The sequence below is a fragment of the Lissotriton helveticus genome, chromosome 3_1 (genome assembly GCF_964261635.1).
Source record: "Lissotriton helveticus chromosome 3_1, aLisHel1.1, whole genome shotgun sequence".
In the NCBI taxonomy this organism is placed as follows: domain Eukaryota; kingdom Metazoa; phylum Chordata; class Amphibia; order Caudata; family Salamandridae; genus Lissotriton; species Lissotriton helveticus.
This window is the reverse complement of record NC_136061.1, coordinates 236,515,935-236,542,154: the sequence shown is the minus strand read 5'-3', so window position 1 is coordinate 236,542,154 and position 26,220 is coordinate 236,515,935. Positions and strand designations below refer to the sequence as shown.

The following is a 26,220-nucleotide window of genomic DNA, read 5'->3' as shown; positions in this document are numbered from 1 at the left end:
TTGAGAAGGCTACACTAAAAAATAGAAATGGCAACAACATGCGTGGATTAAGGCTCATGAACTAAGCATGAAGTCAGCAGGGAGCTCTGAAATCTAATCCGCCACCATGCTTTACCGGCTTGCCCACACTGACAGGAAAACAAATGCTCTCCACATAGAGCCAACCTTTCTGCTCATCTAACATTGCAAACTAATAAAGAACAATATGGAACTACTTGCCGCTAAAATAAACATCGTAACAAACCACTCCAGGACTCGCAAGAAAGATCCAACAGTCATAGAACTAGCAGCGTTAATACCAGCCAATCCCACGAGAAGAAGCATAGAACCAATCTAAAGGCACCACACTTTCTCTGCCCCTGATAGAATACGTGACCACTCTTTTGATTGGTTACGAGTGCTAGCGTAAACTGCTGTGGCTCTGATCATTTGTAAAGCGTTCTGGTGTCTGAGATCATGTTCACACTATATAAAACTATAGAAATAAGACAAATGCTAGTTATCAACTTGTGAACCTTAAAGCTCGAATTCAGGCCTTTGGGATTCCAAATTGCTCAGAGGTATGAGCAATGAGTACTACACCCACTGAGTGATCTTTCTAGCTATACAGTGGGTGCTGGTGCTTTTCTTTTTTGTTAACTCCATAACCGCGGCGGTGTTTCCGCTGTGGTGCGGGCGTTCCATTGAGTGGGCGAGGCTCCGTTGGCCGACGGCAGCACCCGCGAGGTAGTGCTCCTGTCGGCCTATGGCCGACTGGAGCACGGAACGGGTTAACAAAGACGGTGTCAGTTGTCATGTGCATCGTGCTGTTGTATACATACATTCCAGGCAGCCTGCATGAAACCGAGCATGGTAAAAGAGTGGTCGACAGAGTGAGTGTAAAGCGATGTTTTGTCCGAAGGTCACCCCGGCCTCCAGCACAGAAGCGGCATGCGATTTGCACGAAACCACACCTTCCCAGCTGCTCAGGTTCTGCAGGTTCATTGGAAGGAAGACCCCGCCTCTTCGGCCGTCCGGTTTCAGGCCACTGCACTGTAATGGTGGTGTGCGCGTCTTAAAGCGTGTAAACCGTTTCACTCAAATCTATTGTAATTCAAAATGCAGAAAAATACGGATATGTTTTGATGGGATATATATATATATATATATATATATATATATATATATATATATATATATATATATATATATATATATATATATATATATATATATATATATATAATCTATCCCAATACATTTAGTTTCTAAGTAAGGTCAAATTACAGAAAACAGACTACTAAAAGTCTGGGTCTACTATTTATATCTCCTGACAAAACTGAGCTACAATTTAAAACCAGGCTGCACGCAAGCGACGACCGGAAGCAAGCGAGCGCGGCAGGAAAGTGAACGTGTGATAATTATAAACACATGGTGACGATAAGAAACTGATGCCGCTGCTGTGGGTAACCAACACCAATAGGCCATGGGCGGTTACATTTGTTGAGAAAAGTGGGACATGCACCCGCCTTTAACCAATCGCGTGCTGTCTTTGTTAAAAAGACGCACGCAAAAGCAAATAGCCTGTAACAATAACAAAAGCACACACGAGCATGTGGTCCGCTTTCTGAAGCCCTTACATAAAGTCTCGCAGAGTAGCGCATGCATGCTGCGCTAGGCTCGACCTAAAAAGGAGTGAAAGACAAAAATGGAAGAGCTAGAGCGGGCTATTCTAGAGGTTGAACTCCAACACGCTAGACAGATGAGATGCAGAAACATAGACTTGATCTGAAACTGCAGGAATATTGAGAGGTAGTTTAAGGCAACACTTGGGCTGTTTCTGTGGCCCTCCCAGCATTGCCTCTATGATGTGGGAAACACATTGTTGGTCTGGCTAGAACAAAGATCAGAGAAGCAATTGTGTCCTTTAGCTCAAACTCTTGAGGGGCAATAATCGGGTGACTCAGATGGCGGAAGAGTTTTTGAGAAACTACACTACAGTGCATTCTCCCACAACCACAAGGTCCATTATGGAGATCTGAGACTTACTCAAAGATATACATTGGTGGACCAACTGGAGCTAGAAGTAGAGATGGAACCCAGTCAAAGTGGGGCAGCAATAAGCGGCATGCAATCAGAAAATGCTATGGAGACTGATTACTTTCCCATACCACTCTATAAACATATGGCTACCAAACTCTTGCTGCACATGCTCCACATGTACACTGAGGTAAGGTGAATGGGCCACTTCCCATCATAAGATTAGCCATCCTAGTGGTCATACCAAAAAAGAGAGCACCCTTCACGGGAGCGCAAACTCATTTTACTAAATGCAGTGGTAAAAATACCAGCTAAAATATGAGCAACTAGATTGTAAAGTTAGAACAACCTTAGTCTACGCCAATGCTGGGATGTGCAAACTGTATATAGGCGCCAACATTGAGGTCACTAGATGCTGTGATGACATTAATCACTCTTGAATGGAATAATGTTTGCAGTCTTGGATAGGCTGGGCTTTGGTCCACATTTAAATATTGGGTACAACTCCTGTATAACCAACCACTCGCTAGGGTTACTGTCAATGGATTTGCAATCTATTATCCCTGAGCTGATGAGCAGAATAAGAGGCTGCCCGCCCACCCACGTTGTCCCTGATATTTGCACCTGGCAGTCACACCAGTGGCAGCATGGATCCGGCAAAACCCATTGGTCAGATATGCATTGGGACGAGTGGATATATCGAAGTGCAGACAATGTACTGCTCTATGTAACGGACCCAGAGCTAACGATCTCTAGGTTAATGCAAATGCTGCACAATTTTGGCACCTTAGGCAGTAGGTAGTAATCCCCCTCCTAGATATAACAAAATATAACTGGGCGTCACATCTGGCCGTGATCAACAATTTGGGTCTATGCAGCACATCCTAAGCCTGCAGTTTAAATGGACAGAGAACCTGGGAAAAGAGACTACCCTGCAGCACTAATAGCCCGGCCTACAGAGAACATTTAATTATCCATACCAAAACAGAGGTCTCGATAATGAGGAGAGCATTTTTAGGCTGGAAGGAGAAACTTACTTCTGAAATGCCATTGTGAAACAGTGACTCGCTATCTATCCACTGTAGGCCACTAGAGCAGTTTTTAGGTTTTGCCTGGCGAAAGCTGCGCTCTGCGCAGCTTTTTCGCGCAGGCGAAAACCTGATGAGAACTGTAGTGGGGTTTGGGTCGGCCCTCGTCATTTATTGGCTGGCTCCATAAATGGAGCCTAGCCATTGGACGAGGGGCCTGTCCGTCAATGCCGGACCAGATTCGGGGGCGTTCCCGACATTCTTTGGCTTTTGCCGACGTCACGCGACGTCAGCCGAAAGCCAGGAACGCCCCCGAATCTGTTCCGGCATTGCCGGCACCCGCCTTCCTGCTCCGGCCGTCTTCTGTGTCTCTCCTTCCCCTTTCCCGCCCCCTCCCAGCAGTGAGTGATGACACAGCTCCTCCCCTCAGTCACGCGTGTAAACAAACGCCTGCATCACTGTGAGGCTGCCGGTGCTTATTATTGGAGTTTCGATACTAGACAGCCGCTGCATCCCGCTGAACTGCTTGTAGCGTCTCCGCCCGGGAACCACGCACAGGGAGCAACAGACAGCACGGGGGCGGCATTTCAATGAAACTTGACAAACAGGATTACTTACAAACCATAATATCGATTGCAGGTAGCTGCGAGGAGTAGGGCATTGTTACATGCTGCAATCCGACACCCAGCTAACCGATTCACTCCAAGAAAGCTGCACAAATACAACATGCAATAGTTGAAGTTCTTCCCCTACCTTCTCCTGTGCGTGCACCCTTTCGTAGGAGAAGCGGTCCCTTCCGAACACAGCGTTCAGCATCTCTGCACTCCCAAACTCGTTCCCAACAGACAGAAAACTGGAGCGGTCCCAGGACGCAGAGTCCGCTCACAAGCGACTGGGCAGGGAGCGGGGCCTCGTGACATCTGGGAGGGGAACCGGTTCTTGGCAGCTAGATCAAAACCAGTGGCTACCCTCTGTGTTCAGGTGTCACAGTGCTGCTTCCTAGTGCCGCTGTCACCTGGTTTGTCCCGCCCCTTCGCCCGCCTCACGCCCATGCATGACAGGCAGCAGATTAACCCAACCACATGGCTGCCGGCCACTCCATGCGTTGTGCAATTTTTAAAAACCCATGGCAGTGTGTACAGTCCTGCACTGTGGCCGTCTTCAGAAAGCATTCGCCTCCTTACACATGCAGACAGAAGCAGCAGAATTCCGAGCTGAACTTGTTTTACCCAGACAGTGTTTATTTAAAGCGTTTACATTGCAGCACACGGAAGTCTGTCAGCGCTGTCTTTTTCCCACTGCTGCTCACGTTATATATTTCTAACCGTTATTACAAGTGTTGTAGTAGGTGCACCTTTTTTGTGCAGTTATTCGTTCAACTTGAACCGTGCATTAACGTGAAGTAGATTATGTAACCATCGACATGGTTCTCATCAGGAAACGTGTCATTTTCATTTACAGCGATATGTCTGCAAGTCGAATTTTCAAACGATAAATTCTAGCGACCTCTGATTCCGTTGTAAGTGTTGTGGGTCTCACTTGGATACTGCACAAGTGAGGGGGATCATTTTGGGGTTGGGGGTTGACAACAAATGCTGCAGGCAGAGGGAATGTGTCTTAAATTGGTACGGTGGACATGGGGCTAAGTTCTGCAATTGTACTACTGAAAATGGCTGTGACGTCACTTGGTGCAGCAAGAGGGCTAAACACTTAAACGAGTTGTCAACCTGGATAGGTTTTTACATCGAGTCTGTGACTGGCGTTTTAAGTGTAATGGAGATGGCGTTAAGAAGGATGGTGTCTGAACGTGATGGTGGTTTCAGTAATTGCCGCCATGGTTTCAAAGGCCAGCGGCAGCAGGGCTCTGGAGAGGGGCAGGAGGCGGGCTTACGGACTGCGCAGCTAGTACTTGTTAAAAGCTGGAGGAGTCTCTGGAGAGAACAAGGACACCATTCAGAGCGTGGCAGGCAGGGACCCGAGCGAGGGAGGAGACCCGAGGGCGGAGCATCGCGGGAGCTGAGCAGAGTGAGGGAGCGCAGGCACAGAGCAAGGTGCAGGATCCCGACCGGCGCTGACTGAACGACCCCCAGCCATGGCTGCCGCTAGCAGGGCGATGCTCTTCCACCTGACCCTGCACCTCCTGTCCCTGTGCGCCTGGGTGTGCGCTTTCAACCTGGACACGGACGACGCCATCCGCAAGACAGGCGACCCCGGCAGCTACTTCGGATTTTCTCTGGCCATGCACCGGCAGTTGAAGCCGCAGGACCGACGAATGTAAGTCCGCCGGCGTGGTCTATTATGCTGCTAAGTTGCTTGCATTTTTTGCTAAGTTTTAAGGACAGCTGGTGCTGAATATTCTTTTCCGGAGGCGCCGTGTGTGCCAACACGGGGCAAACCTTTCTGGTAGTTTGTGCTAGTTTTCAAAAGTCCCTTGCCCCGTTGCCCCCCTTGCAGGGCTCCCCCCAGCGGGGCGAATGAGCGCAGATGTTGGTGATGCCAGCGCACAGGTTGTAAAAGAAATGGACCCTGATTTGAGTTTTGTATTCCTTCTTCTCGAGCGGGTTGAGTGAGGGTAGCGAGAAGTCAGCTGTCTGCTTCTTAAGTGCATTCCGATTAATACTTGGTTGCGGACGGTGTATCTGCGCCCCCCATAGTTGTAAGCGCTATATAAATGTTACAGTGCGCAGGCATGCCGGCTGCTGTAGATGGCACGGGTCCTCGTTGTACAGGTTGTTGTTGTGGGGGGTCGGATTGGGGTATGCGAAACACTGCACAAGGCGGGGGCGGGGCGATGGCAGCCAACAGACCCCCACCAGGCGAGATATGCATGACAACAAAAGGCCGCGGGCTCCCTTCACCCCCGAGCAAGGCTGCATTGTCTTCGCACCAGGAAAGGCCCAGCCTTTCCGAAACGAAACTCCATGCAAGGCCCTTCCACAGGGAGTTCATCGTGAGCAAAAGAGAAGCGTCTGAGAGGCTCCGAGCATGTGCCACCGGTGAGCCCTGCTCACAGTGCGTGAAAGCATCCACGGCTTAAAGTGTCTCTTCCGGGTGAGGACAAGTTTACTAGGGAAAATATAAAATTGTTAGCTGGCGTGACCAGAGGTGTTGATGTGGCACCTCAGGGCATCCATTTTGTTGGACGTGTTTGCCTCACACACCCAGAAGGGTGTCATGCTTCATCATCGGCGTTTGCTCCTCGTCGGGGAGACCTACCCTTCACCGCCGAGCTCGAGTATCTAGGATCTACTCGAGCTCGGCGGTGAAGGGTAGGTCTCCCCACGCGGACACTGGCGATTAGAGCTACTTTGGGCTCATCCCTGATGTTCAGCCCCGCCGACCCCTCATGTGGCAATTAGTCTTTGACTATTAGGCATAGGAGAATTTCCACTGAGGTAACATACACAACACATGACACTAGCATGTAGTGATTGTTTTTAAGTTTTTCCCTTTTCTCACTTTTTGTAAAGGTCCTGATGAATCGCGGGTGATTATCCCCTCTGCGAGAAACATGTCGACCACTTCCACTTCTAGTCTCCTCTAGGATCACTTGAATTAGCCTGTTGACACCTAGCGAGCTAGCCCCACCTTTTAATTGCAGCCAGGGGACCCCCAGAATAAAGTCAATTCCGGTACCCCTTGCTACATTTTAACTGCCCTATCATAAGCACTATACCACCTTGCCCACACACCCCCACTTCACCATAAGGCTGTTGGACAAAAAGATCTCCGCGAAAGAGCCCCTCTTTGAGGTGAGCCCGTCGGGGATTGCACCGCCTCCCCGACGAGGAGCAAACGCCGATGATGAAGCATGACACCCTTCTGGGTGTGTGAGGCAAACACGTCCAACAAAATGGATGCCCTGAGGTGCCACATCAACACCTCTGGTCACGCCAGCTAACAATTTTATATTTTCCCTTTCTCTTTATGAGGAACAGTTCAGCAACCCCCCTTTTTGCTTGTACAGTTCTAGACACGGACACAAGCTGTTACTGGACCTCCCACCCTTCTGTGTGGTTAATAGTGTCCGCTTGATCGATTGATCGCTTACCCTACCTCCCTTCCTGTTGATAAAAAAGACAAGTTTACTAGCACACCAAACCTCCAATCATCATGTGCAGGCTGTAGTACAAATGTCCTAACTGTAGGAGGCAGCGTGCACAACCCCCAACCAGTGAAAAGCAAAATGATGTTGAGTCTTTTCCGAAATTCTTGTCAACAACTTAACCTTAAGCGTGCCAAAACCTCCTCTCGTACTGTTTAGTTGTCAGTCAGCAACTTCTGTCCAACTGCAGGCTCCTCTATTCTGACGGAGTCGCTCACTCACCCCTGTTGCCTGCTTGTGCCTCCGATTTCGTGCCCCTGTTGCCTGCTTGTGCCTCTGTTTTCGTGCCCCTGTTGCCTGCTTGTGCCTCTGTGTGCCCCTGTTGCCTGCTTGTGCCTCTGTGTGCCCCTGTTGCCTGCTTGTGCCCCTGTTGCCTGCTTGTGCCTCTGTGTGCCCCTGTTGCCTGCTTGTGCCTCTGTGTGCCCCTGTTGCCTGCTTGTGCCTCCGTGTGCCCCTGTTGCCTGCTTGTGCCTCCGTGTGCCCCTGTTGCCTGCTTGTGCCTCCGTGTGCCCCTGTTGCCTGCTTGTGCCTCCGTGTGCCCCTGTTGCCCGCTTGTGCTGTGTGGGGGTGTGTGTGGAGGGCTCTGGTGTGGCGCCGCGGCCAGGGTGACTGACGCTGGAATCTGGGGACCACGGTTCGATCCCCGGCTCCGGCGGCAGGTTAGCCCAGCACCATGTGACTCTGGGCAATAGCTCGCTTAATCTTCCCGACGGCCCCCAGCGCCTAGAGACCCTTACGGGTGATTGTGCGCTTTACAAATGTGGACTTCTTCTGTGTGGCTGTGTGTGTAGGAAGCTTTGTGTGGCTGTGTGTGTGGGGGCTCTGTGTGGCTGTGTGTGTGGGGGGCTCTGTGTGGCTGTGTGTGTGGGGGGCTCTGTGTGGCTGTGTGTGTGGGGGGCTCTGTGTGTGTTTGTGTGTGTCATTTGCGAGATATAAAGCTAGTGGCATTGTAAATGACAATGCCATTTATTTATGTTAAAAAAAACATAAATAAAAATAATGTCAAGAGCAATGCCAATAGCTCTAACTTTAACAAAGGCAAAACCATTGCATTGTAAATGCTTGTTCCAAATGGGATTTTGAGATTTATACGCTGGGGAATGTGTAGATGGAAGGAGACATAATCCTCCAGACACCCTCTACAGGGAATATCCCTTAGCGGCCACTCGGACCGTCTGCTACATGCAGGTCAGGCACACGTGTCCAGCCCACATCACAAAAGGGAGAGAAATTCAAGAATCTTTGCCACTGCTTGCAGACCCACTGCCCTGGGGTGGACATATAATTACTCTATTTAAACAAAAAATAAAAAAATAATTAACAACTCCTCTGATCGCCTGGGTCCCTTAGGAAGGTCTGGGAGGTTGTCCTCCCAGACCTTCCTAAGGGACCCAGGCGATCAGAGGAGTTGTTAATTATTTTTTTATTTTTTCGCCTGGGTCCCTTAGGAAGGTCTGGGAGGACAACCTCTGGCTTTTAAGGACTGGGAGTTGGGGGAAGCGTTGGAAGGCCCATGTGTCATTGCAGTAAGGTCAGGGTTCTGACTTATGCAGCTCTGCATCATGCATTGACCCTACCTCTCTGGAACAACCTTGGTAAAGATGGGATCTACTTTGATCGATGTTTGAGAGGATGTGAGCAATTACGATCCTTCCTTCACATTTTCTTGGAAATGTTCGCGCATACGAAGCTACTAGGTCACGGGGTGCATGGTGCAAGTGTAGCGAGTGCACCTAACTCTCCCTAAAGAACCCTCCTAAATATATGGGGTGAAGAATCCGTCCCAAAATATCAATCTTTGGCCTGCACTAGAATTAATCGTGGCAAAATGAAACATTGCTATCAAGTTGTGGGGGGGATTTGCCAACTCTCGAGGACTGGAGTAAAGACCTGAACTAGTGCAGGTTGGATGATAAAACCATATGTAAAGGCAGAGAATACCCCAAAAAATGGAATAAAATTTGGGATGCATGGGTAAACATCGGTGTTACTGAACGTTTATGATCATTCACACAAAACCACACATTTGGCAAGTCCTAGCGAACCGCTGCACATTAAGGATAGATAATGGTTGGGAGGTTGTCAATACCTACGATTTGTAAGATCGCACTAGGTCGTAGGAAATTTGGTGGAAATTCAAACCTGTTTTAGTTATCCAAAAAAACAAATCTATGTGGGGAAAAAATCCAGGAATTTACTGTGATGTGCACTACTGTTGAAATGTTAAGGATCCAATTTCAAATGCCTTCCTGCGCAGACCCTGTGGGGGCCATGGAAATGTATCCCCAGTTTATTCTCAGTTGCAATAGTGAATTATGTTGTGCCACTTATTTCACAAACACTCGTAACTGTTGCATTCCTATTTTGTCCAGTCCTGAATTCAAGAACATTGGGTTGCAGGGATACATTCAGGATCCTTAAAGGAGGCGGTTTTTAAACCAATTTGCGTTTTTATTGCTTTACTAAACTTACTCCATTGTGCAAAATCGACAACCTTTTATGTGACGGTCTTTTTTGGTTATGTACGGACTAGACCCAAAACACACCAGTAAAAGGGACCAAATTGATTTCAGAATGTGTTCTAGTGGAACCTGCGTATTAAGCTTGGTGCAAAAAAGTGACATGGTGAGCAAGAAGGTTTGAATGAATTTATAAAATGAGGATTTTGAAAATCATGAGCTCTGCATTTGAACTCTATGTACATCTAGTTATTAAGACTTGTCTTTTCTTATATTTCATCTTTTCTATGCAGGCCATGCATGTTCCACTCGGTCCCTCTAATCTTCATTTTATCCCTTCTTTCTTCATTGAAGCGATGTGTGGAGCGATTGAAGAACAGTCGTTCGCGCCTTCTGGACCGATACCGCCAGGTGCCAGACGGTGAACGAGGTGGCTTGCGGCGCTCGCTTCTGGTGCAGGATGTGATGGAGGAGGAGTGGCAGGAGCTACAGCTCACAAACGCCAGCCTGCCATCGCTCTGGAGGAATGGAGACTTATCACAGGTCTGCTGCTTCAAACCTCACATGGCTTTGTCTTGAGTCTAATTCTTCCTGATCATGCCCTCATTGAAGTCGCCATAGGAGTCCTTTTATATACTGGGCTCAATGTAGATCTTATGAATAAATGTTCATTCTGACCTGGATTACCTTCTGCCACTTTTTTGTTTTGTTTGTTTTGTTTTTCCCCTTTTTCCCCCTGAAAGTAAAGGACTGGTTATTTGCAGATGGGAAGAGGTCTTATTGGAGTTTAATGCCACTTTCACAAACTTACAATGACAACCACTCCTTGTAATGCCCACTTCTCACACTCTTGCACGGGTTTCATGTCTGCAGATAGCTACATACTCTTAGTGGAAAATCTTGCACAAATCCATTTATGCCTGCCAGAAATCGTTTTAACTCCAGGCAGGTGTAAATTGAGGTATTTTAGCCCATAAATGTAAATACGTGACTGAATACCTTAATGACTCGGGCCTACAATGTTTTACTGGCACTTGGTATTTGGCATGAAGAGGCAGTGACCTCACTGTTGTAAAATCTTCTACATTTTACTATCTTTTAGGAATTTTCGCTTCTGCTTTCTTTGCAAGTCATATATTTTTGTTGCCGAAACTGACCTATAAGTTATATAGTTTGTACAGATCCTTTTAATTGACACTTGGCCAATTTGGAAAATTTGCATTCAGTACTCGGAGCATATTCCAAACAAGCAGGTGGTAGGTGGGTTGAGTCCAACCAGTAACACTGTTCCTACAGCTCCAGGTATAGTATATCAAAAGATCTTTATACAAAGGAGGGCTTATTCAGCAGCTTCAGTTCAGGTTGCTTTGTTTTTAAGCTACTCTTGCCATTCTGTCCACGTTCAGCACAGAATGGTTAATGACCGGACCAAACTTATTCTTGCATTACTGTTCTCTTGTTCCATGGTCACGTTCTTGATTCTTTCAGAGATCGGTGTGTACCTGTCTTGCAGGGCAAGGTAGTAGTGCTTTGATTGTTAAAGCCTTGGTCAAAGATGGAATGTTTGAAGATGTTTCCTGATGGAAGTGCTCCTTCGAGGAATCGACAAGACTGTCCTCCGACACATGTTGTACTTAAAACGCGGTGTACAAGTGGAAGGCATTAGTCTGAATAGCAACTTAATTCGGAATCTGTGCCCCAGTGGAAACCTCTGAAGGCGATATGTTGAAATTGTGTGTTTTTACTTAAGAGATGGAGAACTTTGGAGATGAAATTAAGTTTTGCCAGTGGAAGATGGAAAAACCAATTTCCGGACAGACTGATTTCTAATAGACTGATAGGTGTTAAAAAAAAACCACGTTTAACCATTGATGCCATCATGAATGTGATATTGACTTGACAGTTGGTAGCTGGCACAAAATTGCAAGTTATTTTTAACATGATCTAAACGGTCATGCACTAACAGTGGATGTTTAGGAAGTGGTGCATAAAATGTTGGTATCTTTTATTTATTTTTTCTACACATATCTAAAGAATATGACCATTTGTGTAGATTCTTTGTCTCAGTTTCTTTATATTGGGAGGGTACTTACTCCATAAATGATTACTCTTGTTTGAACCGGTGTCCTCTAAAGGATATTCAATGGACCAACTAGTTGCACGAGGACTGAAGACTTTAGACTAAGTTTGATTTCTAAGATCATCCCATGTAGCCTCTCCTGTTTAACTGTTTATCCCTAATACAATAAAAATGTTAAAATGAAATGAAAGCGGTTATAGTGGGATGGTGTTATTTTTTAGTGCATGTAGTTGCACAACTGTCACCATTTTCTAATGCAACTCTGACCCCTTCCTCTTCTTTGTATTTGACACCATTTGCCTTTTAAACCCCCCCCCCTTCTCGTCATCATTCATAGTAGTGCCTATTTATTTTAATTTGGGTTGTTCCATATAAATATCCTTTCAGTAATTCTAATCTTCATTGCAGGTTTTTGGCATGCTGCAAGATTCTGACGAACTGGCCCTGCTGGAGGAGATTAAACAAGAGTTAATTTTAGAAGGTATGTTTCAATTGTGCATTTTATAACAAATTGGTGAATACAATTTCCTTTCGAAATGGGGTTCTTCTTTTGTTCACCAAACTACCATAGTGTGGTCTGCCTGACCACTTTATGAAGTGCTAAAATTGAGTGCAGACAGAATGACATTTTGCAAAGCATCCTGGTAACCACGTGAAAATCTAGACCAGGATACACATCCCATTGGACCACAGAACGTAAATGAACACGTTTAAATACTCTTAACGCAAGCGATTTGCATGGAGAAGCCTTACTAACTGGATCATATTTCTCAACTTCCTGGCTGAGGAAGTGTTTTACCAGGATGAACGATTCTTGGTTTCTTTTTGAAAGCCTCAATGGTGTGCACCAGTGTTTTGTCTGAGCAATGCATTTCCAGAGGTGAGTCCTTGATCAATAAAGTGTCATCTGTTTGGAGGTGTAGTGTAATCTTAGTTTAAGGTACAGGTTTGGCACAGCAGTGCCATTGGTTATTTACTTTCCTGTAAATAAGCTGTGGACGTAGCAAGCCAAGGGCTTTGAAAGCTATATCGGCCTTCATGGGTTGCAAATGGTGTCCTAGGAGTGGGGGAGATTAGAGTTTTCATATTTACCCCCCCCCCCCCCCCATTGCACGTCTTAGTCTTGCTGTTAAGTTGAGGTCCACCTCAAAGTGGGAATGTTGGTTTTACAAGAGACTTCAGTATTGGGAGTTACAGCCTTTTGTTGAATAGATGGATTAACACCGAAACGAAAAAGGATCATAGGATAGGGGATGATGCCATCCCGGTGTCCTAGCTGTAGCGTGAGGATGTGGTCTGGATATACCATTACCATGTGGTTAGGGGGGTGTGGGGGAGTGGGTGTTGGCAGTGGTCTGGGACGATCCTGCATGCAAGGCAGTTTGGAGCATGCATGAGTGTTGTGAAAGAAGATTGGGACAACTTTCCTGCAAAACTGCTGCACATAAGATGAGTAAGCTATCAAGGGCTATGCGGAATGACCTTTTAATATGCACGTAAAACGTGCGAGTAGAGTGGGTTTACACAGCATCCAGGACATAATTGCACCCAGGCCCAAAGAGAAGATGAATATCTACTTACATTTGATTGTATTGAACACACGTGCTGCAATGATTGGAGTGTATGAACATATTTGAACTAAGGAAAATCTGTTATTGCCTCTTTATTGGTTTTACACAAGTACCAATTAAGTTTGATATGGGCGGGAGTATTCCAGACCTGTGTGAACTGATCTAATGCAAAGATGAAGTGGATAAAAAGATTGGGCATGCTGGTGGGTAGAATGTGAAGTGACAAAGGTGCTAGTGTTGAATCCCCCACAGCAACACCATAACTGAAGAGCTTTCTCTGTATACAGAACAGTGCATGGTCGAAGAAATTGAGCGGGTCCTTCAGTTTGAAGAGGAGTGCCTCAACTCTGTTATCGAGCTCAATGCAGAAAACCAGGTGGTCTGTCCAGTGTGTAACCGGTAAGATTTCGTAAGAACTTTGTACCAAGTGTCCTGGGAAGCTAAATTCTTCACCCACTGTTACTATGTTAGAGTTCATTGCATTAAAGAGGTACCAGATAACATGATTTTTTTTTCTTTCCTCTAGGAATAACGTCACCGTTACAAGTCATTTTGTTCTATGCCCCTGCGGCCTGTACATTAACACGAAAGTGAGTAACAGTGTAAGGAATGTTCATTGTGTGAGTGAAACCTCTTCCCTGGGATAGCTGCTCTGTACCTATTGAGAAATCCCTGTAAACAGTTAATCGAAGATTTAAGAGTACAAGAGATGGTGTATTGTAGAAAAGGAAAAAAGGTGCCTACTAGCGCTTCATTTTATCACCCAAAAATCTTTGCTTCAGTAAGAAGATAAATGCAGTCTGATCTCAAACCATGCAGAAGAATTGTGTTCTTGTGTTCAACTCGTGGCCGAGATGTTTTCTGGTGGTGGGAAGTGGGATATTTTCTGATGCTTTCTGGGATTTTTGAATGAGTTCTGTAAAGTGTTTTTATTTTTGCCAACTTCTCTGTGTGGTTCCTCATGCATTTTACTGTTTATTTAGAAATGTAACTTGCTTTAGCTCCACTGATCGCAGTGCATATTGGGCATGCTTTGTCAGGCCTTATGCATGTTCTCCACCATGGACTTATTAAATTGAATGATACGTATTAGTTTTCATTCAACATTACGATATGTAACAGTGATAGCAGAAGACCTTCAACTTTAAGGATTTAAAATGCTGCAGCCCAACAAAGTAATGGTCTTGGAAGAGAACTTTACAATAGATACAGAAGTGACTCATTTGTATTAAGGAGGGCAGTTTTTGAGGGTGTGAAGGTTGCCATTAGGTCACAACCTCGGGTGGTTCATGTTGTCTTAGGGTTAACACGAAGACTCCTAACTATCAAAGCTTTTAGACACATCTTCCAGGGAGGGAAGGTGGTTCTGATTTAGACAGTGTGACCACAATGTATTTAATTCAAAAGCATGGAGGTACACTCTCCCGACAGTCACTCAAGACAACTCAACAGATTTGGCAGTGAACACAAGAACTTAACATATATTTACTAGTAGAACCCATGGCTGGGGTCGATAGTGACTTTGCAGAACTCCTAAGCAGCGACGCTCAGGACATGACTCGGATGTTACAAAAGTATTTTCTCAAGTGGGGCACACCAACCATAGATTTGTTTGCCATTGATGAAAAAACAAATGTCAAACATATGCCTCCAGGTATCCCCAACCTCTTCTCTTTTGGGAATGCATTATGGATAAATGGATGAGGGACTATTGCTTAAGCATTTCAACCGGTCCCACACATTCCATTTGTGGTGCAGAAGATGTGACTGGCACCAGTGACATGTTTTATTGTGGCATCCACATTCAGCGACCTGGCCTGACTCCTTTTCCTGCCTGTTGCCAAACACCTTCATGGCCCTGCCTCCACTTGCCCAGCACCAGGAGACCCTGTTTGGTATCTGCGGGCTTTATAAATCTATAAATAAAATAAGTGAGGCACCATTGGTACACGCGACTGTTGGAATTGTTGGTTCAGCCACATTGCAAACTTCCTAACCAAACATTTACTGATTTATCATAGGAGGCAAATTTAGCCCCCAAACCGCATGGTGTCAGTATAGCAATTGGGTTATTGTAGTACTAGAATTTGTTTATTGCAGTTACCTCGAGAATATATGGCAATTCTTAAGGCACGGCGTAAGGAGGCTGGTGAGCATAATTTGAGGAAGATCATCTGGAGATTGACGCGAAGGTTAGGATAATTTGAACAAATATATGTGTTGCCTGAAAGGTGGCAAGTGTCCAACTTTAGAGTCTCTGCCATAAGATGTGCTCATGCACACCCCAGAATAGTCTCCACATTTTAAGTTAAAGGCTAGCAGAAATGTTTGTGGGACATCTCATGAACTGACTCGCAAGAACATGAACCATGCTCTACTCTTTTGAGGGTATTAAGAGTAGGGCTCGCTGTCTGCATTAACGCGTTTCTTCCACTTTGAGCAGCACAGGTTAGTGGAATATGCTTTTGGGTGGGACAAAGCAAGTGGGGCAGAGTTGCAGTAACTCTGCTTCTCCCTACACGGTTCTGCAGGATTGGGAGATAATTAAAATGGGTTGTCATGGCAACAAAGTGATGGCTGCACAGCAGCTAAAACAAAGGACTTCAATATCCCAGTGATTGCATCACGCCATGAAATTAAATCTGGCAATGGATGTAAACTTCGTGCATTTCCTATGAGACAGAAGAAAGCATGTGTTAGTATGCTTTTGCAAGGAGAAACCATCAAACTACATGATCAAAGTGTCAACTGTTATTGCAGATAGATTTTTCTATAATTTGGGGAATGGTGCAGTACTCCATACCCCTTCACTCCACTTCTCCCTTATCCGTTGCCTACGGTATAGTGTAGATTGAAGGTGTGGCACAGTTCACCAATGTTATCTCGCAGTTATTTCGAGATGGATGAGAGGAAGTAATCGGATTTCATTTATGTTCTGAACGTCTCCTGGGGAACAAAATCTACGTCTAGGAAAAACAGCTGAGCAGTCCGAGAACCTCACTTCTGTTGATGGAATTAGAAAATGAACTGAAGCATGTGCAAAGGCAATACATGAAGGTGCTCTACAAACAAGCCAGCCGGCCCCCCTTCCAGGTCTATTCTATTTTCGCTATAGTTTGTATGTCCATTCTGAGTGTCACCTGCTGTACCAGTAAATTCACACAATGTACTGCTGGTTGAGAAGTAGCTCAACAAATGTATTCTTGGCTTTTTCAGATACTTGAACAGTCAATTGTCCGCTGTGCCTGGAAAAAAACAAGTTGGTAAATACTCTCCCTTCCCAGCCTAAAGCCATTAATTTGACACGAACACAGTCTCCTGGAACAAGAACCCATACTCTTGGCTGAATGGGCATCTCTCTCAAAACAGATACATTTATAAACCTCTTAGACTAAACTCCTGCAACTTTGTATCTTAATGGGGTTGCAGTTTCTGCCCCCTATAGCCTAGAACTATAGAAAGACTTGTTAGGGGGCTGGGCAGTGCTAAGCTGTTCTCCTTCATCTGTATATAAAGCGGCAGAGGGGTAGAGCGATAACGCTTGCTATGCAGCAGAGATGCTTCCTTAATACCTGATCTGGATACTTTGAACCTCTGAGAGCGTTTTACTTCAATTGATAAGCTGTGTGTGCTGTAAATTATTGTAAAGCAAAACCAAAGTGGATGATGGACGGAGTGTTGAACATTGCAAGCACTCGCTCCCAGTCAACTGATCTGGGTTTAATCCATCATCATTCTTTAGCTCATTCCGCCACCCCAGTTCAGACATGGCCAGATGCAAATCAGTCTGACCCTGTGCCTCATGGGAACAGTCCAGCTCGAACTGCCAAGCCCTAAATCGAAGCTCCTCTCTAAAATGCAACGTAATACTGGAGTCGGACAGCAGTGGTGGCTGACGATGGCTGGGATACGGGCTTGTGGAGTCCAAGAGGGTAAGCTAACCCTACCTTTCCCAACTGGTCATAAGGTGGGGTCTATGTCCATGATGCTGACTAACCTTTCCCACGCTATGACGATTAGGGAGAAGGGTGGAGTGAGAAGACGTTAATTGCCATGCACCCACACCCTCCGCTGATGCTTATGGCTTCGACAAGAAGTGGCGCTACTGTGTCTGTCGAGGGGTGGAAACCAAAGGCCTCGTCAAATGGCAGACATCATGGATGCCCAACCTTAGCCCTGATCTGACACATGCGCACTAGAGCATGTCAGTAAGTGGCTCCGAGTAGGACTGCAAATCTCAAACACAGGGCATCAGCTGTCTGCCGAGTACGTTTTGTTTTCCTGCTTTAATTATCAGTGTGAATGGTACATAATCACAATAGATCGCTTTTAATGCGATTATTTCCCAATGTGAACTGCATATAAAAGAGCACAATTGGGTTTGGGGCGCAGCCCCTCTGCCCAAAGAACTAGTTGAAAAGCCTTTAATTTAGAACAATTCACTATGATCTAGTTGAAAGGTCTTTAGATCAAACAAACTTTAAGAGCTATAGTTATGTTGCTTTTCATAATGGAAAGTAAAGATAGAAATTGTAAACATGATATTTGAAAATAACCATGTTCTGCAACTTTATATGGAGGATAAATAACACGGATGTTATATGCGTCAGCTTGATCATGCTTGTCTGATAAATTTTACATCCTAAATGGTCCTGAAAAACAGATGCACTCCTATTACATGCATTTCTAATCTATTAACCCGCATTTCATACAAGAAATAGACACCTGAAAAGAATTTTTTTTTTACGACAACACCTTCGATGTGATTACTCGAAGATGTGCAGCTGTTGAAGCCCATTTTAATAAGATGAGCCTAATTCCCACTTCTCTGAATTGTTCTAATTTAAAGCAGGTAAAAGTTTGAAAAAACAGTGTTGGAGATAGTAACTTGCTAGTAATCTCCAGCACTGATGTCCTTTATTGATTTGATTGCAGCCAATGGCCTCGTCTTTGAGGCTTTTATATTTGTAAGTTAAATTGTATATAATTTGTGAAACTGTAAGGATGTGAGATTTACATTGAAAATTAGTGCCTGAAAATCTGGAGGTAGTGCTTGTATACAATCAGTTTGACAGCAATTGGAATTGTATTACATAGCGAGTACTACTACTGACAAGGCATTGAAGCATTTTGTGGCGATTAGCGAGCTGCTCTGGAACCCAAGATTAGAGTTTTTTAAAATGTATTTATTGACTTGTAAAGCGCCTGAATCGCCCCCACAGGGGTATCTACGCGCTATGGAGGTGCAGCAGTCAGGGCAAATTAGAGGGTATTTTTTTTGTTGAAAAACTCTGTTTTAAGGAGCTTTCAAAATAAAAGGTATTCTGGGTATTTCCGGAGATGAGTAGGAAGCTGATTCCCGTAATAGGTGCTAGATAGAAGAATGCTTTCCTACCCATGTGAATTCCTACCCATGTGAGCTTTCTTAAAAGCGGAACAAGGCGCAAGGATTTTGCTCTTGAGCGAAGAGGTCTGGGCGGCTGGTATTAAATATTTTTCTGCTAGGTAACCAGGACCTTTACCGTTTATTGCTTTGTGCACTATGCAACGTATCTTAAATCTAACCTGCTTGCGTATTGGAAGCCAGTGTAAGCATTGTATCCGCGGGAGAGAGCCAATTCTGGCGGGAGAGTTTTCGACAAGACGAGCTGCGATGTTTTGAACTACCTGAAGTCTGTTTAGAGAAGACTCACTAGCTGAAATCAGATGGACATTACAGTAGTCCAGGCGGCTTATTACCAGTGCTTGGAGGAGTGTTTTTCGTACAGTCCGAGGGGGAGAAAAGGAAATACCCTGCGTAGGAGGTGTAACATGTGAAAGCATGAGCCCACTATGGTTGTAACTTGCTCTTTCATTGTGAGTTTCTGGCCCAAACTTATGCCTAGATTCTTGACCACAGCCTTTGGGACTGGGGTGGCGCGTAATTCGGATGGCCACCACTCTGGAGACCAGAGCAGAGGGGCTTCTCCGAACAGCATGATCTCCGTTTTCCCAGCATTTAGGTGTAGGAAGTTATTCCTCATCCAGGTAGCAATAACAGTTATGCATTCCAAGAAAGCGGTCTGAGTGTTGTAGGAGTGTTTCACAAATGACCGTAAAAGTTGGGTATCCTCGGCATACAAGATCGGAGTAAAGCCCAGCTTTCTAAGTAATCCAGCTAACTGAGCAACATACATGTTGAGCAAAGTGGGACTAAGACGGGATCCCTGAGGTACTTTGAGTTCCATGGTTTGTGATCAGAAGGAGCCAAGATTGATGATCTGGGTCCGATGTGTAAGGAAGCACAAGATCCACTGAAAGGCTTGTTGTCCCCTGATTCCAATTTCTCTGAGTCTCCTAAGTAGAATGGAGTGGGATACCGTGTCGAAAATCGATGGCGGATCCAGCAGCACTAGGAGTACTGCTTGTCCGTTAAGGGAATGATGTAGATGATTCGTAACGGCAATCAATGCTGACTCTGCTTAACTTCGGCCTAAACCCAGACTGATAGGAGTCCAGTCATCCAGTAGCTTCGATATACTCACATGTTTATTAATGTTTTTCCAATAACTTCTTCAGAGGTAGTAGAGGAATCAAGCGGTAGTTGGACAGATCCTCCCATTGGGCATTCGCTTGCTATCGGATGGGAATTATTTGAGTGGCCTTCAATTCAAGTGGTAGTTTGCCATCTATCATGGAGAGATTGAGGATTGAGCACATAGAAGGTGACAACTGTTTATAGAGTAGAGCGGATATTTTATCTGGGATAATACCCAAAGGTGAACCTAATTTAACTGTTTTCAACAGTGTATCTACTGTTGGAGGTTAAAAGTAGGTTAGTGTGTGTGGTCTGTTTTTTTTTTGTTCTTTTTTTTTGTTTGTTTTTGGGAGGTGGGTGTTGTGGTTTTTTTTTCTGCCTTAGGTTTGTACTCTCCATTTCCTGTGTGTTTAGTAGTTTGGCGTAGGCATGGGGATGGATTTCAGAGGGGGAGTAGTATGTTATGTAAGTAATGATCATATGGGCCTGTTTGGTGACATGGCTAAAAAAGGAGAATTCATTTTGAGAAGGATGTTTGATAATTCATTAGAGTCATAAAGATTTGGCATGTATCCGAGAGAAGAGGGATGGGGGGGCGGGGAGGGGGTTGCAAGGATATTTTTTCCGCCGCAGCGCTAGGGGCGAGGGGGGACCGCGCGGCACTCCCTTGCTCGTGACGGAACCGCTCTGTCACGAGCCTCTGGCGCGCTGTGCTTGTGACGAGCGGTTCCGTCACAGCCCCACCCGCTCATTAGAGCGCGACGCGCAGGCATGAAATCAGCGGCGCTCCGAGTGGGCCGTGATGGAACCGCTCCGTCACTAGCACAGCGCGACCGAGGCTGGTGTCGGAGCGGTTCCGTCACCAGCATGGAAGGCGTTAAAATCTTTCTGCATGTTTCTATACTTTATGAGCTATTGCAGCTTTTTTAGACTGACTTGTATTAAGCTGTTTCTAATATCTGTTTGCAACAAATATCTAACTGGTTTTATTCATGTTTGTAAACCTGCTTACTCTTCCTATGAAAAGAGCTATGCACCAAGATTCTAAGTGGTTTGTGTGGAAGTTACTAATGTGACCATGTATTACATGGGCTGAAGTACCCCCTGGCACACATGACCGGTAAACCGCAAGTCACTTTGGAGCTCCAATCACACAAAGTTCTGCCTTCGGCCTTGTTCCTCTATACGGTCATTAAAGAATTTTGGATATGAATAATGTTCCATAACAGAAAATATTTGAATGACTCCTGCAAAGTAAAAGTAAAGATCTCTAGGGCAACAGACGAATCCTACAGTATGACTGGACATAGACCCCCCAAGCTCTCCTTACCCCTGCTTCAACTTTCCTATAACCAGCACCACTTTGTTGAATCTTCTCCTTACCTGCTCCAACTGCTTCTTGGGGGTCAAGGCTGAGAACTCTCATTAAATTGCGTAGTAATCTCCAGCAGCACGTTGTACTCTAGGTGCTTGGTCAGGCCATCTTCTGTTAGATGGCAAAGAGTAACCCAGCTGCACACTTGTTGCAGGTTTTTTCATGCTTAACGTTTCAAGTTCATATTACTGCCGTCTAACGCCAAGGGTTTCTCAGCCAACTTGAAGTAATTCAAACCACATCACTACAAAGATAGCAATGCTGTAGTTCTAAAGTTACAGTTAAATATCATTCCCTTTATACTCCACATGAGCCCTGTGGAGTAGCTGCAGGATTATTCACTTTTTCAAAGTGTATGCTTTTTAAATCATTAGTTGAAGTCTAAAGTCTTGTGTGGGTAATCCTCACTAGATAAGTTATCTTCTATTTTGCTAGTCCTTTTCCATTCAATTGTGGGCACTTAATCTCTGTGCATATTGCATTTTGACTTGCAGTATCCTGCTTTGTGGCTCTTTTTCTGAAGTAATTGTTAAAACTTATGTTTCATTGTTTTTGGTTTAGTCACGGGAATTAACGGTCGAAAAGCTGCAGTCCCTTCTGGAAAACCATTTGTTGGATCATCGATGTCATTGTCTACATTCTCCTGTATTTTCTGTTCCCTCCTGGACGGAGGGAGAAAGTAATCTTTTCATGAGCTGTCAGGTGAGCATTTCTGAACTTGTTATGGAACTCTCACACCTATTCAGTCTGTTAGTGTTGCTCTAGGTTACCTTGAAATGTATCCTGTATAGGTGCTAGAGGCACAGATAGCCTCTGTTTCCTTGGGATGATCTGATGTGATGCATTTCACTCTAAAGGGTAATGTTAAGACTTAGGGCAGACCTCTTTCAGTTCAAGTTCAGGCCCATTCATGGGACTGCTTTTTAGGGGGGGGTTGGAGGGGAGTGATCATGATACAAGTCTGAACTTTATTGCCACTTCTGTGGTTATGCTTCTTGTACTGCAGAGTGTCTTCGCTACTTTCGACTCCAGGCTTCATTGGATATGCAAAGCAGTGCTAGAATGGATTAATTTATTCTGGTCTATCTGGTGCCACATGAAGGTGTGCCAGTCTCAAAAGGTCCTCCTAAACTCCTGCTTCCTTTTAATAGGCCCGCTATCTGGTGCAACGCCTTGGCACAGCCTGCATTTCCAGGTATATGGTACTTAACACTCTGCTTGAGGTATGCCCTTAGAAAGGAGAAGGGCAGATAAAAGACTTTAAACCACCAGCAATTGGAATAAAGTTGTTTCTGTAAAGAACAGGCCTGAATGCAAGTAAGATGGCTCACCCTGAATGGATCTAAAATAAGTCTTGCTGGTTCTCTCTCCGAATAACCGTTGAGGCCTTTCCTTCCTCCTAGAGTAGGTTGCTAATCCCAGTGAAACATGCACTAGATCTGGGACCAATTGTGGAACATATGCCCCAGTAGTCCCATGGCAAACAGGTGCTTAATGTGCAATCTCCACCTTGGGGCTGTACAGAGACCAGTGGAGGTGGGTTCTTAGGTGTAGTGATAGCTGTTATTCTTTGCATGGATAACAATATAATGCTAAAGACTCAAGGCGATTTCTCAATGTTGGTTTACCACAAAGTTGAGCAAAGATGATTATCTGACCGCAATTCATGTGATCGTTGCGCTACCTGCCTTATCTTCAAAGCACACTGCTTTACTCGACCTGTACGCAAGCAGTGCATTTGGAACTGGATAGCTAGAATATCTTCAACCAGCCATAAGAGGTAGGATTCCTGCCTCATAGAGACCATAGTAGGTCTTCCAACAGTGATGCTATCAGTAATGTTTCTGGAAGCTAACCCATGCCTGTCATGTTAATGGTTATACCTGCTAGATTGTTTGAATACCATGATTCGTGCCCAAAACTGCACTTCAAACCTAGAAAAAAGTAATTTGGGCAATATTAGGAGGGTTGTGATATTCTCATGTTCTTGTTCGGGTGGCCAGTAAACATTGTTTGAGGAACCAAAAAGAACCTGGTTTGTTGTTTTGGACTGGCCATCCCAGTCTTGCAGTGATGTTTGTGTTCTAAGCATTGTTCTTCGACCGTTCAGTTCACTTATGCCTATGTCTGGAATTCACTTTCTTGTCCCTTGCACAAAACTGGCCTAGTCCAAAGGACTGGTTATCCCTTAGCGTTTGCAACACACCAGCTTGCCAAGTACACACGGGATTCTTGATCTGTGTCTTAGCTGTGTTGGGATTTTAAACCTTGAGGTAAAATAGCAGACAACACTAATGCACTGGGAAATCTGACTTTACCCAAAACCCCCTGGTTTGCACTAATACTTGGACCTTTCGTGTATGTTTTAACCACTTCTCTGGTCCACCTCATCAGTGACTTACACAAATTTGCATTGGTGACCAATACTCCCTTCTTGTTTCTGCTTGCTGAATGAGCCCTTTTGCCTGTATACCGAATATTTACATATTTATTTTTTGACTTGAGATCCTTAACTGTGTGCCAAGTTGACTGCATACTCCTTCTTGGACTGAAAATAGGTCTTTGGATGGAGTTCATAAACCTCAGTGCTCAATCTTGGGTTAAAAAAAATATATTTACCCCTAAGAGATGGGCTAATTCAGAGAGCGTAACCGGGCTGGTGGCACACATTATGGAAATGTGATGTATTTTGGATTTTGGAGGAAAAGTGTTACTGAAAACAAACTTAGACCTATCAACTGCAGGAAAGTGAAAATTAATTGCACTGACCGTCCTAACCAAAGTTAGACTAAAACAACTTTGTGGTTAGCCTACTTACAAATGTACACCAGCAAGGAATTAGCATCACGTCTCGTAGCAAATGACCAGTGGGGAATTGGAGTATGCAAGAGATCTATAGACCAACATCACGCGGTGACCCAGGGAAGCGTCCAAACCAGTCACTAGCGGTGTCTCCCGACTGCTCAACAGCCACCCAGCACCAGTAGGGAGGAACACAACACTTATTTTTTATTTATTCATGGGGGCATTAGCCCCAGCATAATCTCATATAAAAGGAAGCCAGATATCCCTAGAGTGGGCCATGAAGACCGGGAGAAGCTGGGACAGGGGTTTGAGACCTAGTTGCCGCTAACATGCTCGCAGATTCGGTCTGAGATGCAAGGAATGGTACCCCTCCATCACTCACTAACTAAATGCCTTTTCCCAGCACTATGAATGTTTTAAGCTGGCTGGGACTTCTGTAACCTCTTCCATCAAGGCAACGTGATGTAATCCCCCTTTATTGTACAAAATGCATCTTACACAGCTTACAGCTTACAATCCCTCGGGGCCAGCCGCGTGAATCAACAGCCATACGCAACAGTATCAGGTGAACACAGCCGTACCTGGAGGTCCGGCGGCATAATGTGCTTCGTGTGTAGTATTCAAAATTTTAGCAAACCACATATCTCAATGAGCAAATAGGTCTGTGAGGTTTTATTTTTTGTAGAGCAATAGGGGGGGCGTCACGGTCAATAGCCGGATAACAGCCCGCACCCATGAGCGCATATAACCCGTAAATATGTCAGTAAGTAGCTTCTCCCATGGGGATGTGGGGCATCAATGCGGAAGAGTAGTGTGATACAGTATCGCAGATTTGTTAAGGATGAATGCCTATATAGCTTATTATACCTTGTGGGAGAATTTCGTGAGGACTGCAGCGTTTGGCGGGAACCGCCACAGCCATGTCCATCGCACTCAGTGGTCCCATGAATGTGGCTTCACTCAGTAGCGTTGGTTCGAGCAAGCTAGCCGGTGTTGTGAAACACCATCAAGATCCACCTACCCATCTTCAGGCAGTATGTGTGTGTGGCGGCCGGTCCCCTTGTCCGTGTTATGGTGATGTCGTGTAATGTCGGCTCTGGAAAAGGGGAGGGAGGGCCGGGCGCATTGATCAGGATATGGTGTCTGGAGGCGGTCGTGTAGCACGTACTGTGTCTTTACTAACAAAAGCAAGAAAGCCTAGTCAGGGAGCCGAACCAGTGCATCGATAAACATCTAAACCTCAACTGGGGGGGTTATATACAAAGGGGAAACGACTCTGGGTTGGGTGTATGTGCGTGTTCGGGGTAAATCTGAGGACACCATCCATCATGTTGGGTTTTTTATTTTTTGTATGCGCTTCTAACCAGTTTGAAGAGATCGGTAGACATGCCCAGGAATAGTGAAAGAAGGCTGCCTCGGGATAAGAGCGAGATAGGTACTTGGTGCACCACGTCAAAGCCAAAACATTTAAGATTCTTCGCTATGTGATAGACCCTGTGGTGCAAGTTGGTGTAGTTGGACAAAATGGCAGGGTCCACAATGCGATGTGGGCTTCGGATGTGAGGCAGGCGCACAAAGCGTTAGTAAAGCTCGCCCACCATGTGCCGGGACTGTTCCGGAATAGTGAATTACCCGGGACTGTCCTGGCAAAAGCGGGCCAGTTGGCAGCTATGCAATAGGAACACATTGACAGAAGGGATGCACGTTGGCTCCCCCCCCGAACCCCTTCCCCCAAATGTGCTGAACTGGATGTCAAGTCTTGCAGTGGAAAAGGTCCAAACCCAATGATGAGCACACTGCGCATCCTGTGATTCAAAAATATGTCCAATGGCAATAAAATCCCATGTGTCCTCAGATGGTCAGTCGTTAAAGGTGACAGAGGGGAAGCAATGACTTACTTGGTTGTTTGTGTTCATTGACTCTTCCGGGATAGGCAGTAGTTTGGCTAGGCATTATAAACGTGTTTGCCCTTGACACCTGGTTTTCTGGAGTGGAGCATTGCGCACCATTGTCGAGCCTCCTCTGGAGTGAAGTAGGTTGTTATGGTCCATTCGGAAATCTGAGGATGGTGCATACTTTTAACTGTTTCTTTGTAAATTGTTAGAGATGCACCCAGATATTGGCTAGAATAAGATGTGTGGGGAGCTTCTGGTTAGTGTAGGTACTAAGGAACACATTTGCAAAAAGCACAGATTTTCTTGTGGAATGCTTACATTTCAAATGTAAATCTTTGTCCTAGTTTATTGAAGTTTTAGATTTGT

The 26,220-nt window shown here is 45.3% G+C and overlaps 1 protein-coding gene across 1 annotated transcript in view; it reads left to right on the top strand.

The window, feature by feature from the left end:
• Positions 1-26,220, top strand: part of RPAIN (RPA interacting protein) — a 55,372-nt gene that overhangs the window by 28,886 nt on the left and 266 nt on the right. The window contains exons 2-6 of the mRNA XM_078683568.1: positions 9,966-10,154; positions 12,100-12,172; positions 13,550-13,661; positions 13,789-13,852; positions 21,716-21,856. Coding sequence (XP_078539694.1) covers positions 9,966-10,154; positions 12,100-12,172; positions 13,550-13,661; positions 13,789-13,852; positions 21,716-21,856 — 579 coding nt within the window. The remainder of the gene's footprint in view (positions 1-9,965; positions 10,155-12,099; positions 12,173-13,549; positions 13,662-13,788; positions 13,853-21,715; positions 21,857-26,220) is intronic.